The sequence below is a fragment of the Mastigoproctus giganteus genome, chromosome 9, assembly GCF_048544385.1.
Source record: "Mastigoproctus giganteus isolate SK-2022 chromosome 9, ASM4854438v1, whole genome shotgun sequence".
NCBI classification, from domain to species: Eukaryota; Metazoa; Arthropoda; class Arachnida; order Uropygi; family Thelyphonidae; genus Mastigoproctus; species Mastigoproctus giganteus.
This window is the reverse complement of record NC_143583.1, coordinates 70,434,175-70,455,402: the sequence shown is the minus strand read 5'-3', so window position 1 is coordinate 70,455,402 and position 21,228 is coordinate 70,434,175. Positions and strand designations below refer to the sequence as shown.

Genomic DNA, 21,228 nt, shown 5'->3' with positions numbered 1-21,228 from the left:
CGTGTCTGGCATGACAATTCCTTACACCCCTTTCATTTCCAAAGGGTTCAATTACTGCTCCCCCAAGATCATCCTGCATGTGTGGCTTTTGCGCAGTGGTTTCTCCAAGAAAAGTGTTCAAGACTTGAATTTTCCAGCCTATGTTTTGTTCACGGATGAGGCTTATTTCACTCGGGAGGGCTTATTCAATCAGCACAATGCTCATGTGTGGGCACACAGTGTGCGGCACAATATCGCTTCGCAATAAATGTGTGGGTAGGTATGGTCGGTGACTGCTTAGTCGGCCCATACCTGTTACCATCCTGAATGAACTCCACTAAATATCAGATCTTTCTTGAACAAGTTCTACCAGGGTTACTTGACAATGTTCCAGGAAATGTGAGACGCAACATTTGGTTTCAACATGACAGGGCGCCTGCCCTTTATGGAAGGTGTGTTCATGACCATTTGAACAGGCGTTTTGGGCATCGATGGATTGGCCGTGGCGGACCCGTTGCCTGTCTCCCACACTCACCTGATTTATCGAGCCTTGATTTCTTTTTGTGGGGTGCCCTCAAATCTATCGTGTATGAATCGCTTGTGGATACGGAAATGGATCTCGTGGCGAGACTCGTCTGCGTTGCTGCTACTGTCAAAGAAATTCCAGGTGTGTTCGACCGTGTCCACCAATCCATGCTGCGTCTGTGTCACGCATGCATCACATCTCATGGTGGAACCTTCGAGCATCTGTTGTAACATCATGAAATGCATCCATCTCATACTCCATTGTTAATATTATGTCAAATAAATGTTTGCCACTAATTAATGTCTTGTGTCATTTCTGCTTCTTGTGCCTCTGCTACTACTTTTCCGTAACATTTCCCATTTATGGGTTCCTATGCGATTCACATTCCTATAGATGTTACCTACCTCCCCTGAACGTTTGTTCCACTATTTTTGAGACACCCTGTGTATATATATATATATATATATATATATATATATATATATAGTTATTATAGTAAATGCAATAAGTACTATACAGCAGCTGAACATGTATATGAACACAACAATATACAGCTAACAGTAAACCATTACAGCCAAAAATAACTTATAAGGATTACTAAAGCCAATGCTAGCCCACAAGACCGAACCCTGGAAAAATAAATATAATTATTATAAATAAAATATAAAAGATATATAATATTATAACATTACAATGATGATTATGTTGTTGTAGAGATACATTGAAAGGAACTTTTTCAAGGGCTAACCCTCTCAATATATCCCACCAACAATTAACAGAGCTATCTGTTTCTGTTTGCCATCTGTCTGTTTAACTGTGTCCAAAACTTAAAAAAGGGGGCCGACCGGCCTAGCCGGGTGGATAAAGTGACTACCTAGCAACCCAAAGGTCGCGGGTTCCAAGCAAGCCCGCCTCGGGCTTGGATCAAAGTACTACAAAAACCTTGGGAGGTGCATTATGGCCACAGAAGCCAATGCGCCAACAACAACTACTACAAAAAAAAAAAAAAAAATAGAGAAGGGAAAAAGAAAATAAAATAAAGAGAGAGAAGGCCAACTATAATTTTCAATTCCATTTGTGGTATACATTTTCTTTATATGAAAGAAAGCAATAGCTAACATTAGGAGAAAGGAAGTAGGGAAAAGTATAGTAATAGTACCTCAATTTCCCTCTAATTTCTCAAATAGATCTTGGGATATGAAAAGGTTAGAGTTAGATAGTATAAAGTGAAAAGTAAATATAAAGCCTTTATAATTTTATGTGGGATTGTACCGGGAACGTAACTGCCCGAGCCTTAGTAAGGGATCCTGGTATGCTTTATAGTGTTGATTAGATTAAAATAATGGTGAAGTATAGAATAATGCAGAAATATAAGAGGAATGGCTAATTCCTAATACCCTATAACTAAACTAACTGATTTATAATAAATTATCCCATTTCTTAAAATGGTGTATGTACTATATTGAACAAATAATAAAAGCAGGTAGTTAGCAACATTATTATTATTATGTCTAAGGTGGCACCTAGACTTCCGTCTATCTCCACCTGATAAAGTTGACTTTGTGCAGAACCTCTGCAAAATAGACCTGTATGGACAGTCTCTTCGCCATCAGGGAGAAGCTGTCACCTGCACAGCCGCTCCCTGTTGGCGAATAGACCCTAATGGCCGCCCATATTCACTTGGTGCTGGGCCTGGTCTTCTATTTTAAGTGCCTCATGCACAAAAATCCCGCACCCACTGGAAGTAGTGCTATACCGGTGGGTGCCAGCAATCCCGCTCCCAGGCTGCCCACACCTGAGAGCCAGCAAAAAAAAAAAAAAAAAAAAAAGAAAAATAAATAAATAAAATACATATATACACACACATAATATAAACAAACTAAAATGAAAAAAAAAAACACAAATAATCAAAATGTATATAACCAAATCTTAATTAGTAATCATTAGATTATTCCAATGTCTTCTCCGTTCAAAAACAGTTACACAGAACTCTTGCAGTGCTTGAAATTTATCCTGATTAGCAATAAGGTCACTTTCACAGCCTCTAACTAAATTACCAATCTTCACTTTTAGCCTTTCTCTATGTTCAACATACAAACTACAATCATATAATAAATGACTCCAAGTCTCAGGTTGACCGCAAGTGCATAAAGGAGAGCTGACTAGACCAAAGTAATGTAGTTTAAAATTTAATGAGCCATGGCCAGTTAAAATAAACGATGTTACCATAGAAGGAAAAAACCATTTGTTGTTACTATCATAAGTAAATTTAACTGTTGGAATAAACAATCTAGTCACCTCCCCAGTTGCACTAAGATCCCATCTCTGTTGCCACATACCAATCAACTGTGTTAGAACATTTTTCTTAGCTTTAGCTATCTCTATAGTGACATCAGATGTAATATTCATGAAAGAAACCACTATGCCTTTTTTTAAGTAATAACAAAGGGCCCGATACACAATGTACAAGTCTAGAGGCAAATGCCCGGCCAAGACCTGCATAGCATTTGTTGAGACTGTTCTGCACAAATTAGAAATAACATAAAGCATTGAGCGCTGAATCGATAACAATTTCTGTTTAAATTTAACGTTAGTAACTCTGAAGTACCACACTGATGCTCCGTACGCAACTATGGGTAAGAAGACTGCCTTGTAGTATAAATTTAAAACTTTCCTTTTCAACCCCCAATCTGACCGTGTTAATCGAATTATTGCTGCACTAAACTTTTTAATTTTTTCGTGTAAGTAATTTAAATGTGGGAAAAACGATAATCTATCATCAATTCTTATGCCTAGATATTTCACCTCAGATACTAGGGGAATCTGCCTCCCCTTAATTAAAGCTTTTGGCGGTCGCGCATAATTTAGTTTCCCCTTAAGAAGCATCATAACAGTTTTAGTTGTAGATATCAAGTTTGTGCAGATCAGCCCACGACACTAGACTTTCTAATACCTGGGCCACTCTTATTTCAAGCACAGCCCTGGATTTACCAGTAATACATAAAACCAAATCATCTGCATAACCAATCTTATGCAGATTTTCAACTGATTGTTCTAGCCATAAATACTAAGTTCCAAAAAAGTGGGCCCAATACAGACCCCTGAGGACACCCTCTCGAAAGATTCCTATTAAACTGTAGATGCTTAGCTTTCAGTATAATTTTCCTACAATACAAATAACTCTGTATCGTCCTATACAATAAGTCTGGACATTGCATACCCCTTAATGCAGACAGAATACTCTCATGCCACACCATGTCAAAAGTTCCAGTAAAATCTATAAAGATGGCTGACACATACTTATCCTCTGCCTGGTTGGTGAAATTCATGAGATCATTAATGGCATCCTCCGTAGAATGCCCTCTCTTGAAACCACACTGATAAGGCAGGGTCAAACCATTTTTATCCATGACTTGGTTCAATCTTAAAAATAACAATCTTTCAAAAACTTTGCCAAGATTGGCCAATAACGAAATTGGTCTATACCCTCTTGGGTCATTTGGTTTTTTACCCGGCTTAACTAACAACTTGATCAAACCAACTTTCCAGATCCCAGGAAAGGTACCTTGAAGTAAGCATTTATTATACAAGTTTAACAAGATGTTAGGATAAAGCTCAATCATTTTAAGAACAGCGATATTCTCTACTAAATCGATTCCTGGGGCTTTGGAAATGTTAATTTTCTTAGAAACGGCTCTCAATTCCTCTAAAGTAAATAAGCTAATATCAACAGACCCAAGGTATGTTACATTAGAGTCCTTGATGCCTTCTTGCTCTGTTGTCTCCCCCCCTTCTTCCTCATGAGGAAACAACTCCGATGTTATTGCCTGCACTGTTGTAATCCAATCAGTTGTTAGCAACTGATTGGATTACAACAGTAATTAGCAACAGCTTACCATGTAGAACTGTTCAACGAGAAAGAAAGAATGAACCTTTGAGCACATGTTACAAAATACATAACAGTTAGACACTAGCGCCATCGCTATTCTGAAGTCTAACGGACCAAGAAATAAATTAAATAATTAACCTTAAACCAGAGGCAGCAGCGCCCTCTGAATATTTTAGTAAAGATTATAGAACTAACAAGTAATCTGAAAATACTGTTGAAATTGTTTAGAGAATATCCAGTGAAAATGAAAAGCATAGATGGCCTTTAGGTTGAAAAGACTTGATATATTTTACCATATAGTAATGAAGAAATTATATAAAATGAAGTTAAATACCAAATATGAAATTAATTCCTACCTTAGGAATAAATATAGGTACAACTTTTTCAGTGAGCGTAAGCTATATGTTACATGTACTCGAGATGACAAATAAAATTAAGCCATTTATGTTGCTTATGTAAGAATTACTTTAGCTATAATGTAGTTAGGGTTTATATTGTTATGCCATTTGTTAATAGTTGTTAATGTTGTTAATAGCAACACTTTTGGCTGTAATTGTTTACTGTATATTGTTGTGGTCATATACATGTTCAGCTGCTGTATAGTACTTATTGCGTTTACTATAATAACTAGATTACAGACTGATGTAATGTACAATCAGCTACTGATGGCATTAATCTGATCTGAAAATTATACTTTCATATTTATACTTATCCCTATTGTTCTTATATACATATACTTAGGGGAATGCCTGGGTTGTGACCTGTCTACCAGGATTCCACCTACAACCTCCTATCTCATCTAATTCTATTCTTAAGGTATATTATTATCACTAGACTTTTATTAAATAGCTTATATTTCTATTTGGCCTTTGTCGGACTACATGGTTGTTACATCTTGGTGGATTATATTATGTTAATTAACTAGTATCATGAGTTATTACACCACAAATAATAATAAGATACTACGTCGGTCACGTAGAATAAATTGTACCGCGGATTTCACTGAGGCTCAGGGTGGTCCGATAAGTAGAACAACTAGCCATTTAGCATCTAATGTTCTATCCTCAGGAGAAAAATAAAATTGATAATATAACATTTACAGATACAATGATTGATCCAGATTCCATACTTAGAGTACTGCCCAAGGATACTGAGTATGCAGTATATGGCATATATAACAATTACTTAAAATTTAATACTTGTAATAATCAGCTTTGTCTAACTTGCCCTTCTATGAACCCTAAACATTACACAGATAATGTAGATTCTCCAGTATTCTGCCATACTAGTGGAGTAGTATACCTTATTAATTGTAATGAATGTGATGCAAAATATATTGGTCAAACTAATGGGGAATTACATATTAGAATTAATGTGCATAGATCCCATATAAAAAATTTTGTTAACAAAAAAGATATTGAACTGCAGCATTTTGTTAACAAAAAAAGATATTGAACTGCAGCTATATTAGCAATAGAAAGTAATAATTTCACTATATTGGAAATAGCAAATATGAACATAAATATAAATCATCTACCCTTATGGACTCAACAGTAAATTCAACAGACATTGTTATACTAATGGTATACATATATAACATCTTCCAAACTGTAAAAAGACCATCACCAAAAACTAAAAAAGTAAAAAATAACAACAAAAAAACTAGAACAAATAATATACTAGGAAACTTTGCTGATATGTTAAAATTATGGGACGAACCAATTATACATATTAAATATATTCATGACATCATTTTTGGACTAAAGCATAGCAAGTTAAGAGCACTATCTAAAATAAACAAAGAGTATAGCCATAATAACATACACTTAAATCATCTGTTAAATGTTATTTTTAAATTCAAATTAGGTAATAAACCAGTTATGACTGAATACATTATTTTTAAATTTAGTTTAATACTGGATAATATATTAATGGGCAATATAATCGACAAATTTAAAACAGCATTGTCCATTACTAACTCTTATATTTGTACCCGTTTTCGTTACAACAAACCAATAGGTCTTATGGTATGTAATTACAAACAAGTGGCTTGTAACCTTGAGAAAAGTGATATTGAGGCTGAATGTTTTTGCCATCTGCCTCAATATTGTTTGATACTGTTGCACATGGAAGACTGCTGCACAAATTGGAGCAGCGTGGCATTGGAGGCAAATTGCTGCTATGGATAAAGGGGTGGTTGAGGGAGAGAAGACAGAGAGTGGTAATCAATGGACACTGCTCATCGTGGACTAGTGTTATTAGTGGAGTCCCTCAGGGTTTAGTGTTGGGTCCATTATTGCTTTCTGTATTTATAAATGATATTGATGATGGTATTTCAAGCAAGTTTAATGTCCAAGTTTGCAGACGATACGAAGGTTGGTAGGGTTGTCAAGGACACTACTGACACTATGCTACTGCAACAGGATCTGGAAAGGTTGAGCAGATGGGCTGAGGTGGCAAATGAAGTTTAACATTGACAAAATGTAAAGTACTACATAGCAACCCCAGGGCAACGGAAATAGCAACCCCAGGGCAACGTATCAACTCTGTGGTACTACACTGACAGTGGTAGAGAATGAAAGGGACCTGGGGGTGGTTGTGCAGGCAGATATGAAGTTTTCTGAGCAGTGCAGACGGGCTGCAAGAGTAGCTCATGGGGTTTTCTCAATGATATATAGGAATTTTGCTAGCAGAGAAAAGGAGGTGATTGTCCCCTCTGTATAAGGCAATGGCCAGGCTACGCCTTGAGTACTGTGTACAGGTCTGGACGCCTCATTTTAGGAAGGATGCAGATTTACTTGAGTGTGTACAGAGAAGGGCAACAAGATTGGTGAGGGGAATGAAGGGATCCTCTTACCAAGAGAGGCTTAAGTTCTGCAAATTGCAGTGGCTGGAGACTAGGCACCTGCAAAGTGATCTGACTGAGGTGTATAAGGCATGGAATGGGTTGAGCACGCTGAATTCTGATGGGATCCTTCCACTTGTTCAGATTACGAACCTAAGGGGACATAAATTCAAATTAAGAAAGGACAGATGTAGAATAGATGTGCGGAAATTTTCCTTTAGCCAGCGGGTGGTTAATTGCTAGAACAAACTTCCATCTGTCGTTGTGGAAGTCGATAGGCTGAATAAATTTAAGGAGGAACTGGACAGGCATTTGGAGGGAATGGTGTTTTTTTTTTTTTTTTTTGACTGATGCTGCATAAGATACACTTGCTTTCTTGCATCACATGCCACTACTACTACTACATATAATTGCATAATTGCAAGCAGCTTTGTCAATGGGAGTAATTACAAAATGTTCATGTATATCTTTGAGCTGCCTATTTATTAATTTTGTATTATATAGATTATCCGGTATGAATTTAAATTGATTATATTTGTTAGATATGATATTAAGCATTGTAAATAACCACATGTGGTATGCCTCAACTGGTATGTTATATTTGTATGCTGATCTTATGCAGCATTTTAATAAATCTAGATATAACAATTTTTTAAAGGTAGATTTATTAATAGGTATATAAATATAAATATTTATATCAGTAATAAAAAAGAAAGTTAATAATTATAACAACTGTAACTAATATGTGTGGGTCAATGCAGTTGCAGAGCAATCATGCATTACAACCATAATGTGTATAAAATATTAAAGATAATAGAAAAAGTAAATGAATCAAATAATATCATTCAGGGATTTAAGAAAATGCAAAAAAAAAAAAAAAACCCGGCTTGCAAATTACAGTGTATCATTTTATTTTTTTATTTATTTACATAGTTAAATTCATTTAAGTTTACTTAAGTTCACGCTGAGGTAACATGCAAATTCAGCTCAGGGTCCTACTATAGGAACGGGTTTGCGATCCTGGGCATACCAGAGCCACAACTTATATCTTGCAATGTCTTTAAACTGTCCTACACTCTTTATTTTTATTTCTCCGAAATTATTAGGGCAATCTGAGGACGTAGGAGAAACTATTTCTTATCTATACCACTATTTTTCGCCTTTATGGAGTTCAGGTTCTATTATTCCTACTCCTTTAGTTTTTCTTTTTACTATCTGCATGTTTCTCTTTGCATTAACTTAAATTTGATTGGTTAATTAATTATTTATTTTTACCATATCCATCACATAGGGGGCACCACATTATTTTGACGACTATTATCGTTACTACATTATGTCCTGGATACGGTAGATATGTAGTACGTATTATATATTTAATCTTATTTTAATCATTAAATTACGTTCTCTGTCGGGTCAACGATGATTAATATATGCTTACATTTATAATTTATTTATAATTTACTTATATTTTCTTACTTTTGATTCAAAAATTTCTTAACCATTTTTAATTACTATATTTGGTTTAGATTTAAATTACTTAGCATATATCGATCATTACAGAAACAGAGAACTTCTTGTCGTTTTTTGCCTTCAGTCTGGGTGGTTGGCCCCAGTTGAAGTCATCTGGATTGTGGGTAAAAAGCGATATATATATATATATATATATTATTTTTTTTTTTTTTTGCATTTTCTTAAATCCTTGAATGGTATTATTTGATTGATTTACTTTTTCTATTATCTTTAATATTTTATACACATTATGGTTGTAATACATGATTGCTCTGCAACTGCATTGACCCATAAATATTAGTTACAGTTACAGTCGTTATAATTATTAACTTTCTTTTTTATTATTGATATAAATATATACAAAAGCTTTGCTCAGGTTAAGTATGCACTACCTAAGATTGCTTTTTCTATTATATTTCTTTTTTCTTAATTTTACCTTCATGGATTTCATGAGTGCGCATTTTGGGTTTTATATTATATACATTATATTTCGACATTTTCAATAACTTTGTTCTTATTATGCTACTTAGAAACTGTAATAATAAAATACTACATCGGCAGAGTAGGATAAAAGTGACCGAGAATACTATTGTTGCCCTGGATAGTAATCCTAACCATGTTAATACATTGACACATACACAAATATCACACACTTTACAGAGCAGTTTAGCATATAATGCTTCTGGCACTAATATCCGATTACCATTTCTTAAATTTCAACCTAGTAATAACAAATTATGTCTTACTTGCCCCTATATGCATCCAAATCATGCTACAATTAATATAAATTCGCAAATATTCTGCAAAATGAATAATGTTATATATATGATCACTTGTCGTACTTGCAATGTTAAATATATTGGTCAAACCAGCAATAATCTACATATCAGAATGAACCTTCATCGTTCCGATATTAATACTTATAATAACAAGTCCAGTAAGGAAACAGGTAATCTTGAACATGATATTGAATTCTGACATTTCCGAAAACATACTTTTGGTAATATTTTCATTTCAATACTTAATGTAATTAATAACACAAATGAAAGATTATTGCAAGAAGAAATTAGCATGTTACAATATAAAACACTATATACATACGGTCTGAATAATAGATTTAATCAAAAATATATGACAAATAATTTGAAAGATATGTGTTTATAATATGTTTCAAATTGCCAAACTTCATAAATATAATTGCAAAAGAAAATATAGTAAATCCAAAACATATAAAAGCAACTGAGAACATCTAGGAGACTTCATAGATTTATTCAAAATGTGGGACACCGATCCTATAAATATTAGTAAAATACATAACACACTTTTCAGTATTAAACTTAGTGTACTCAAAGCACTAAGCAGAAAAGCCAATGATTATGTCTTTGCATCTTCTCACTTATGCACATTATACTAGACATTGTTAAATTCAGAATTAATATTTTGAATATTAACAAGCAACCAGAAAACTCTGTCCTCATCTTATATTTTCAAAATAAAATGATGGATAATTTGGATATACATAAAACTATTAATTTACGTAATGACTTGCTGCCTATTAATAACTTACATATTAATATCAGATTTAGATATTCTAAACCATTTGGTCTTAAAGCGTGTAACTATAAAATAATAGCTACAAACCTTCACAATATTAACATCGGACAAAATACACGTGTTTGCCACAAACCTTCATTTCATAGATACGTGGATCCTAACCATAACCACATTATAACCGGCGATTTAGATACAATCCCATATCCTGAACTTAGAGATATTTTATCACTTGGTTTTAAATTTCGACTTAATCTACCTATTAATAAATCTACCTTTAAAAAATTGTTATATCTGGATTTATTAAAATACTGCTGTAGTATTGTGGCCAGGCCAATACGGAAGTTACACACTATACTGAACAATCGCTCGGTTCTTTCTGCGTTCGCAACACAAATTAATGAGCTGGTATACAACATTTCTTGCGGTGATTGCGACTCGTCTTACCAAGGTTCGATGCGATTTTCTCTTAATATTCGTGTAAATCAACATGAAGCCTCAGTTCGTGCTTCTCGTTCGGCAACGTCAGAATTGGCCTTTCATGCCATTAACGAAAAACATACTTTTTTTTTATTTAACGAGGCCAAAATACTTAATGTTCAACGTAATTATACGTGACTATTAATTGCAGAAACCGTAGAAATTAAATTACACAAGAATTCTGTTAATGTATGGTGGCCATATTTGATCTCTGATGCGTGGACCTTTACGCGCATGCACGAAGACAAATAATCACTATTTAAGTTTCAGGTTCAACCCCATTCGTTAATTTTCATTCTTGTGATCACGACATACGGTCGAAAAGCGTTGTCAGCTTCAGGAAGGAAAATCATTTTGAATATTTTCGTTAGATTCTTTTTAATTGCGTTAAATTGATTTTTAATTGTGTTAAATTGGTTTTTAATTATTTAATTATTTATATTTTACTCTAATGTAAGTTGTCGATTTTTTCGTTTTAATTTCTGGAGAGTATCATACGGAAGTGTTCTACGTATTATATTGAGGTAAACTCCTCTTATTATTTTACAAATATTAAAATACTGCATAAGATCAGCATACAAATATAACATACCGGTTGAGGCATGCCACATGTGGTTATTTACAATGCTTAATATCATATCTAACAAATATAATCAATTGAAATTCATACCAGATAATCTATATAATACAAAATTAATAAATAGGCAGCTCAAAGATATACATGAACATTTTGTAATTACTCCCGTTGACAAAGCTGCTTGAAATTATGCAATTATATGTAAGTCATATTATATAGAAATTATTAAAAATGAACTACAGTCTAGCCATACATATAAATACATAGCATCTTCCTCTAATATAATAATCAAAAAATTAATTGCATTGCATAAAAAATTAAAGTATAATAACCTAAAATATCCATTTATATATGGCATACCCAAATTTCCTAAATCACCTAATGCATTTTGATTCATAACATCATGTAGAGATAGTTATGCTAAAATGCAATGCATTTTAGCATAACTATCTCTACATGATGTTATGCTACGGTTAAAGATGCATTGCATTGTTATGCAATGCATCTTTAACCAGTGACTCCATTATTTTACCCAGAACAGAAGTTAAACTAACTAGTCTGTAATTACTCGTGTCACCCTTCGATCCCCCTTTGTGAATTGGTGATACATTTGCACATCTCCAGTCCGTGGGGACCTCCCCTGAGTCCAAGGATGCTCTCAAAATTATGGCTAAGGGTTTGCTTAGTTGCCTTGCCGCCTCCTTTAATATAAGTGGATAGATCCCATCCACCCCAGGTGCTTTTCTTACATTTAACTTCAACAATTTCTCCTCAACTTTGCTCTCAATTATTACAAAATCATTAAGCACCCTGCTACAATTTGATAACCTTCTGCCATTTTCAAACCTTAATAACTCCTCATGTGTGAATGTAGATGCAAAATACTCATTCAGTTTGTTTGCTATCTGAGCAGGATCATCAACAGTCGAACCATCGATATCAAGTGGACGAATCAGATTCATCCCCTTTCTTTTAGAGTTTATATAAGTAAAGAAATCCTTGCTGTTTTTCTTAGCATCTTTTGCCAAAGATTTCTCGTAATCTGCCTTCGCCTGCCTAACCTCCTTTGTGACCTGATTACAGACTAACTTATATCTGCCATAGGCTTCTGAGTCACTTGATAATTTATATGCATCCCATGCATTTTTCTTCTGTCACGAAACATAAAACAGTTGGAGGCAAGGAACAATTGTGACATCATATACAGGTAGCTGATCTGTAAGATCTGGTAGTGTGGCTAACAATCAAAACCTAGGCTGTTTCTTCAAAATGATCTTGATCAGTTATTACAAATATGATCTATAAAATGGCACCTAAGGTTTATTGAAACTGAATGTAAGACCTTGCACCTAGTTAAAAAAAAAAAATAAGATTAACCCATATATATTAGGGGAATGGGGGAGGAATAGTGTTAACTGCATCACTGATGTTTCATATTAATGATTTATGGACCTCTGCAAGTAAAGAGTGAGATATTAATTATCAATACAATAAAACAACACTTGGAAAAATAATTATTCATGTCTAGATGCCAAATCTAAAAAAAAGACAGAACCTCCAGAGAGGGTTTAAAGAAGAGCAATCAGATTGGTAAGGTGTACTAAACATCCACAGAAGGAAGGGCTTAGAATATGTAGTCTGCAAAGTGTGGTGGGTGGGGTCTGATTAAGGTGTATAAGGGCCCGAAGAGAAACCATAAAATAAAATGGTCACTGGTAGGCAATACAAATATAGAATCTTAAAGAATAACAGAAACTGGATTTCATGAAGATTAATTTTGGACTGCATGTTGTAGATATCGGAATAAATTAGTTTCCGAGGTGACTGAGACAGAGAATTTGGCAATATTCAAAACAGAAAATAGGATGGGCACTTTTTGGCATTGTGAATAGTATGGTTGTGGTGTGGAATTAATTTACATTTAAAAAATGTCATGTTCATGCTAATGCAAAATAAGTTTGCTTACATGTATAATTTGGGCTTTGTACTAACTACTATTAACTGTAAAGTGACCATGAATATTGCAGTCATTTCGAAGGCCAAAAATTAATTAATATTTTAAAAATATAACTAAAATTCAGTACTATTTATATCTCGTTCATTAATGTTTATAACAAGCTTCTGTTCTCAAGGCTGTCACAATAATAAATGGTAAATTAAGTGCTGCTTGGATTATTTAAAATTCATATCACCATGATGGTGTCAAACAAAATTATATTAGATTACAACTTTCACCTTCTTCTACATACTTATTAAATTAAGAAAATTTGTAAATTAATTTAAATATAAATATTATACCCTTCTTTGTTGGAGCAGTACTAAATGCAGTTTGTGTAGCATAGGTTCCATCTGCAGTCACTAGACGTTGCACTGGTGCAGTCATAGCAGCATCGGTTTCTTTTTCTTCCTTACTTTCCCCAGCAGCTTTTTTTTTTTCATCCTCAACTAATGGTATCTAAGATTGATTTCATATGATTAAAAACTTAAAGTGATTATGCTTTGCATAATTTACTTCTATGAGGTAGCCTAAAAAGTAATGCCTTTTGGTTGAGAGGTTTTTATATCTTCTACCCTCAGAAATAGGTGTTGTGCAGTCTAGTGCAACTATGTATATTCTCCATATAGCTAACAGTTTCTAATAGGTATGTGCACAGTACTATTTCTGACAATTATCTGTTTACAGGCTACACTGTTTTAAATTTAATTGGAAATATCTTTGATCAGGTTCAAAAAAATGTGCATTTATTGAACATGGTCAGCAACTTTTGTCCCATTTCAATCACAAAAAGGATGAAGAGTCAGCCAACTAAGTGATGTTGATTGTTTCCCAGGACTGTGGGTGTTATCCATACTGAATTTTTGGAAAAAGAGACCACAATCAATTCATGCCATTTTTAAAAAGGAAACAAGCTAAAAAAAAAAAAAACAGTCAAACAAATAAAGCCTGCCTGACAATACAGCTTCAACACAACACTGAGTGACCTCACTAGAGCCAAGCAACATTGGCCAGAATTTTGTCACTCAGATTTGAAGCTGTGCTGCATCCTCCTTACAGTCCAGATTTGGCTTCAAGCAATTTTTTTTTTTGTTCCCCAAGGATTAAAGAACACCTCAAAGTGTTTTTTAAGGTGTTCCTGGTGCCATATGATTCTATGAAAAAGCTAAAGCAGCCATGAAGGGATGGTTGGGCTCTCAACTGAAAGAATTACTTGAATGGTGCACAAACCTTGTTCAAGCACTAGATGAAATGTTATTAAGTTAAGTGAGACATATATAGAAAAATAATACATGAAATTAAAAGAAAATATTTTAAATTACATATACTTCTTTTTTTTTTTATCTCCATTCCACCAAAAATTATGCAGTAAGAGGCATTACTTTTTAGCCCACCCTTGTAAGTTTGCAAGCATTAAGTTTATATATAGCCTAAATAATAATAAATTAGTTTCTTAATAATAATAAATTACATTTCTTAAGTAACATGTGAAGTATTTCTGACTTTTTTTATTTTTGTTTTGTGTTTTTAAACCAAAACCAACCATTAATAACACTACATACTATTCCTTAATGGTGCATCTGTGGGTTGTTACAGTGAACTACATTTCCAATCTGATTTCACTGAGTGGGATTTTATTTGAAAACTCTGAAGTTCTGCAACTCAAACTTTTTGAAAATATTCATTCTCCAAAATAATTCTAACATTGAAACTGTCAATTACATGTTTTTCCAATTTTGAACAAGATAAAAACTAGACAACAGTATTATTTAGAGTATTTGTATTGTAAAAAAAAATCTCATTTTGAAAAACAGAAATCTAAGCTGTAATTTTTTATTTATAAATCATTCTAAATACACCTGTACATAATAAATCCAGAAACAGTGGATCTAGCCCTTGCTGGATTTTTGAAATCCATATTTTATAGAATTGCTGGCAGCAAAATACACAGCTGTTGAAATTCCTCTTGCTCAGATTACGAACCCGAGGGGGCATAAATTCAAACTGAAGAAAGACTGTTGTAGAAAAGATGTGCAGAAATTTGGTTTTAACCAGTGGGTAGTTGATTGCTGGAACAAACCTCCATCTATCATTATGGAAGTTGATATCTTAAATAAATTCAAGGAAGAACAGGACAAACTTTTAGTGCAAATTGATGGGTGAAATGGGATTTTTTTCCCCTTCTGATGCTGTATAAGCTTGCTTTCTTGCATGCTTTCTTCCTATGCTAATATTGATGCAGCAGCATTTTGGGATTACAGGCACTGGCAGTGCCACAAGAAGGTCTGATGAGCCCATTTGGTGTCAAAAAATGACTACACAGTTTGAGGAAACAGGATGTTTAGAAGTAACACAGGGTAGAGGATATAAAAAAAACCTCTCAACCAAGAGTGGGTTGAAGGTATTGCTGTTGCAGTCATAGAAAGATCTGTGGACAGTGGTCCACAGATGTAGGTATTGGCATCAGAAGGCAGAAAAAATGCATATGTAGTAGAAAGACAACTAGATATCTCATATGTAATAGTACAGAAATATTGCTTAATATATTTGCTGCATCTGATGCATATAAGCATCATAAGGTACTAGAAGTGCTGTGCCATGGACAGTCATTCTTACGCAGTCAATATAAGAGTGGTGTAAAGACACTCGAAATTGCTTGATTCTGTTGGCACACTGAATTCTGGGCTATTAGCATTATCGACTCATTTTTGTTTGTGGAAATATTACTTATTACCATAAACAAAGCACATTCTTATTTGTGTTTTTCTTGTGCTTGTTAGTTTATGTATACAATAAATAAACTTTTCAAAAAATCAATAAACTCTTAAAATTTCGAGCTTTGTTGAGATTTACAGCTTAGCTGGGCTATTAGCATCATTGAATCATTTTTGTTTATAGTGGTACTATTTATTATTGTACACAAAACACATTTTTTGGTATAAATTTTAATTTAAATTTTTTTTTTTTTTTTTTGTTTGTGCTTGTTTAAACTTTTGACAACATTTTGAGTTTTGTTGTGATTTACAGCTCAGCACAAAAGTAAATGTTCACTTTTCGCCATGAATTCTAGACTTTTACTTTTCAACCATTATGAATTTTCAGAATTTTGAGGATTCTGGAATGTTATTTCCTGACATTCTGAAAATTATAGCACATTGAATGCACCCTCTTGAATATAGGTGACTGTGCCTGTGTTAAAGTTTTGCAGTCCATACAAACTTCACAAGCAACAACTGCAAATAGGTGATGCCAAAACTCATTTAACATCTGTTGTTAACTTTTTTAGCACAAATAGATGTGACACCAAGTGACCACATAATGTCCTTTGGGGAGATAAGATCCATTTGAATGGGCTATAAGCCACCCAGCACAATAAGAAATCTCCTCTCATACATCTAAGGCAAACATAGCTTTAAAGTACTGTTATCACCAGTGACAAAGTTGCTAATGCATGTATTGTGTTTTATCATTTCTTGTTAGAGTGATCTTAAGCTGTTGTGCATTTAATTATCTCACACAATGTTAAAGTGGCTTTTGCTTCGGTAGTGTAAAATATATAAAAAAGTTATGGAACAGTATACAAACAAATAAATTGAAGGAAACTCCACCGACAGTAAAATTGTTAAAGAAAAGGTAGAGAAAACAGCAAAAAAGTTTTCCAAAACTAAGAAAAAAAAAAAAAAAAAAAACACCACCCACTTTTTTGATGGAAAAAGTGTAAATTGTGTTCAAACAAAATCATTCCTTTTCTGTTCATGGCAACACCTCGGTTCATACTGCATTACTGATGAGGACCCATCAAATGCAACATTCTCCTTACTTCCCTGATTTGGCTCTATCTGATTCTTTCTATTCCCAAATTCCAAAACTTCAATGGAAGGAGTACATTTTGGATAACTGGAGAAAATCCTGCAATATATGTTGAAGGTACTAAAACAAATAAAGCAGAGTTCCAAAAAGGCTTCCAATCATGACAGAAGAGAATAGATTTGCACAGACTGGCCCAAAGGAAATAAGTCTGAATGGGTAAAAGCAAATAATTGGAAAATTACTTTAATCCATTTTTAATTATTTATAAGTCATTCCTATAAGTTTCTAGCTCCACCTCATATGTTATAATTAGACATACTGTACAAGTGTGCTCATAACTAATATTTCTTATTTCTATCACTGAAATAAGAAAATAAGAATTCAATCGAACATTATTCGATTGAATGCCTTTCAACCTCTGCAGAACAGCTTACCCCTGCTTCACACCAACACCAAATACCCTACCCTTAAGAAACCTAAAAGCTACAGAACAGGCAACCAAGTAAGGTGTCCACAAAAACATCTATAAGTTCAGGAGATGAATTCCCCCTCCCTCCCTGCATGGACTTAGAAATAGATTTCTATCTAGTCCCCAGAGTTCCTTCCATGAGCTCTGTGAAACCACTGAATATGTTTGACATACAGGATAACTAATAAAAAGTCTACCACAACGAACTAAGGGATTTCCAGCTGGCTTGGTTTATGCTGTCAGAGTTTTTTATGTATATAAAGATATACATAAAAAACTCTGACAGCAGTCAACATTCCAGTATTATGTTTTCTTTCATTTTAGTTTTCTATGAACTTGAACAGTTAACAGCATCACATCATTAGTGTAACAGCGACCAGAGTATATTTTTCAGTCTACTCTGAATTTAATATCTCCTAAGTATCCTAGTTGATGCACTGGTTTATTTATTAAGTCCTAGAATATATGACTATAGTTAATGTAATTTTATAAATTTTCATTAAATGTCTTTTGCTCAGAATGCATTGCTGTGTTATTAATCAAGCTTCTGCTGTGGAAGCAGTTACTGTGTAAAAAATTTCAGGTTGCAGATGAAGAATATACACAAGTCAAGTATTTTTCATCAGGGGCAAAAAAAAAAAAAAAAAAAAAAAAGCAGACTATTAAGGAAATAATATGCAGTTCAGTTGGTGCTAATCCTTGATCCCTCAACAAGATTCATCACAAATAATGACGAATCTTGTTGAAGGATTGTTTGATTCATCACAAATAGTGATGAATCAAACAATCAAGAAGAATTAAAAAATGTGATTAACATGGAATTTAAGTAACCATTAAATCCATTGCTATTTAATGTGATTTACATTATTCAAGAATTATAAATAATCATGTACTGATTACAAAGACAAAATCTGAAATTCAAATAAGTAATAAAAATAGAATCAAGTTCTCTTCACAAAGAAATTAAAATATTTGAATGGAACATACTGAATTTAGTTTAATCTTTTTTTTCATAACCTTTGGTAGTTTGAATAGTTTTGAATATTTTACCTCACCAAGGCCTTGTCGAATTTCAGTCATAACACTCTGGATGTCTTCAACAGTGCAACAGTATTCGCCAAGTATCCATAAAGAACTGCAGTGAATCCTATTCAAGAAAGAAAATTATAAATATTTCAGTTCTCCAAAATTATAAATATTTATGAATACAACAAATTATTCAAATACAAACATTCAACCAGTCTTGACTGCAATGCTTAAAATTTCATTTCTGCCAGATTATCATTTGCATTCATGTAGCATACTATTATCAAATATCAAGTATCATCAAGTATCGCCCAAATTATTATTTTTTAAAATCAAAACTAGGGGCTTTGCCTCCTGCTCACCAACCCTCGCAGAAGCTTTTCTACGTAAAATGTAGAGGTATGATGGAGTAGGTCAAATCTTTTCTATGTAAAAGACACCTGTCAAAACACACTGATCGATATCTAAATCAGGAAATAACCTATGTAATTATTTACCTGCGCATTTGTAGTGACATAATTTCCCCGCTCACTTGTACCATGTGACCTGCATCCCTCCTCTCCCACTGGCTACCCAACCCCCGCCATGCGGAATTCTCAAGGTTGAATAAATATCACTATGTAATTATTTACCTGCATTTACATAGGTCACTTAGGAAAAGGCCTTTTGCTTCGGATTCCATAATGTATGAGGAATATTGTTGCATCCGAAAGAGCAGGACTAAAATACAGTCGAACTTCCCTATAACGAATTCAATAAATCCAGCGAAAAAAATTGGTTATAGAGAAGTTTCGTTATGCGGAGAATATCTTTTTTATTAGAAATTGTTATCTAATTAGAAAATGAAAACGAATCTACATTTATTTTTAATGTATTTTATTGCAAAAACATACTTATTTAAATTATGTTTACACAATTTTCGCCGGTTAAGTATCACAAATTAAAAAAATCTGTAATTTTCGTTTGCACAGTACAATTAAAAAATTGTCTGATTCTTAAAGAAAACCTCACATTTGTTCAGAGCATTAAAAACTATCCAGTGTTATTTCATTTTCGATGTTTCTGGACGATTCTAATAATGTCCAAAAGTTTTTCAGTTGTGAAAGGGACAGTTCATCTTGTTCATCCAGTTGTTGTTCGACTTCTGTATTCAATGCAAATCCCGCTTTCGAAAAACAATTTTGAATAGTGTATTCGGTGACATCGTTTGTCCAAACTTTTGCCAGTTCAGAGATGCAATCTCTAAGGTTAACTGTAACCTCCAAGTTTCTATTTTCTGATAACACATTGAAATAATAATCTTCATTATTATTCTCTTTCATTAATGAAATTTTAAATTTCATTATCGAATGACTTGGTCCATTGGCTGGAGTTTTGACGTCACATTTGGTGGTAAAAACAACTTCGCACTTTTAAGTTTGGCAGAAATACTGGCAGGATGTGCCGGACATTGTCAGTTACCAACACAATTTTCCTTTTTTCTTTTGTTATACGCTTGTCTAGTTTTAATATCCATTCTTCAAAAATATCACTTGTCATCCATGCTTTTTTATTAAAAGGTGTAGCCAACCCGGCTACGGATAGCCGAGTGGTCAGGAGCGGGAGTGCAATAGCACACGCTCCTTGAGTAGACCGGGGTTCAAGCCCCTGACTGCTGAATAAGGTCGATCTGCCAACCCGCACTGGACCAGTGTGGCAGATTATGGTCCATTTCCCTCAGCATGAATTGTTGAGGAGGCTTCCATCCTGCAGTGGGTTGATAATGGCTGCACTTTACTTTTTTTTTACTAAATAAACATCAATTATAGATCACCACAAAATTAAAAAAATACGGTACAATGGATACCGTACACTTTTTTATAATGAAATAAATATATAAATTTAAAAAAAAAAAAGTTTAAATAAACCAAAATTACATGGCACCACTGGAATGTGATTTTTTTTTTTTTTTTTTTTTTTATGTAAACCCCAAACACGAGAGGTATTAGAACCTATAGTACTTAGTACCGTGCTTGGGTTGGAGGCTGAGAAGATGAAAGAAGATATTTGTTGACATTGGACTTGAACTTCTATAGACGGTAATTTTCAGGAAATACGTATGAAGGAAGGTTGTTCCAGAAAACGGCAGTTGAATGAGTAGACGAGGAAGATGAAAAGTTGGGTCTGTGAGTTTGAAGTTGGACAGTAAATGGATGTTGGCTGGTGGACATGTTCGGACTGTTTTGAAAGAGAGAGAGAGAGTGGGAATTATAGAAGCCAATTCAGAAGAACAGTGCCCATGGAAGTATCTGTAGAAAACGCATGCAGCAGAAACAGTACGTCGATGAGACAGTGAGTGGATTGTTATTGTTTGTTTGTTATTTGGTTTTTAGGAGCATTAGCAACTAAGGCCATATTGCTCCGGGGATATGCGGTGGTCATTCCCTGACCTTTCCGCATCCTCCATATTTGGTGGTCACGGGCTCGAACCCCAGTCTAATCAAGAAGCATGTTCTACGCACTGCTGCTCCTGCTCACCTGGCTACGGAGGCACCGAGTGAGTGGAGAGAGACTGTTAGAGATGAATCATTA

At 34.0% G+C, this 21,228-nt stretch overlaps 1 protein-coding gene across 2 annotated transcripts in view; it reads right to left on the bottom strand.

Annotated features, from left to right (window-relative positions):
* Nucleotides 1–21,228, bottom strand: part of betaCOP (coatomer subunit beta) — a 234,667-nt gene that overhangs the window by 136,387 nt on the left and 77,052 nt on the right. For both annotated transcript variants that reach the window (XM_090381759.1, XM_090381760.1), the window contains exons 11-12: nucleotides 18,682–18,778; nucleotides 13,655–13,811 (exon numbers count right to left, since the gene is read on the bottom strand). In XM_090381759.1, the coding sequence (XP_090237885.1) occupies nucleotides 13,655–13,811; nucleotides 18,682–18,778 (254 nt within the window). The remainder of the gene's footprint in view (nucleotides 1–13,654; nucleotides 13,812–18,681; nucleotides 18,779–21,228) is intronic.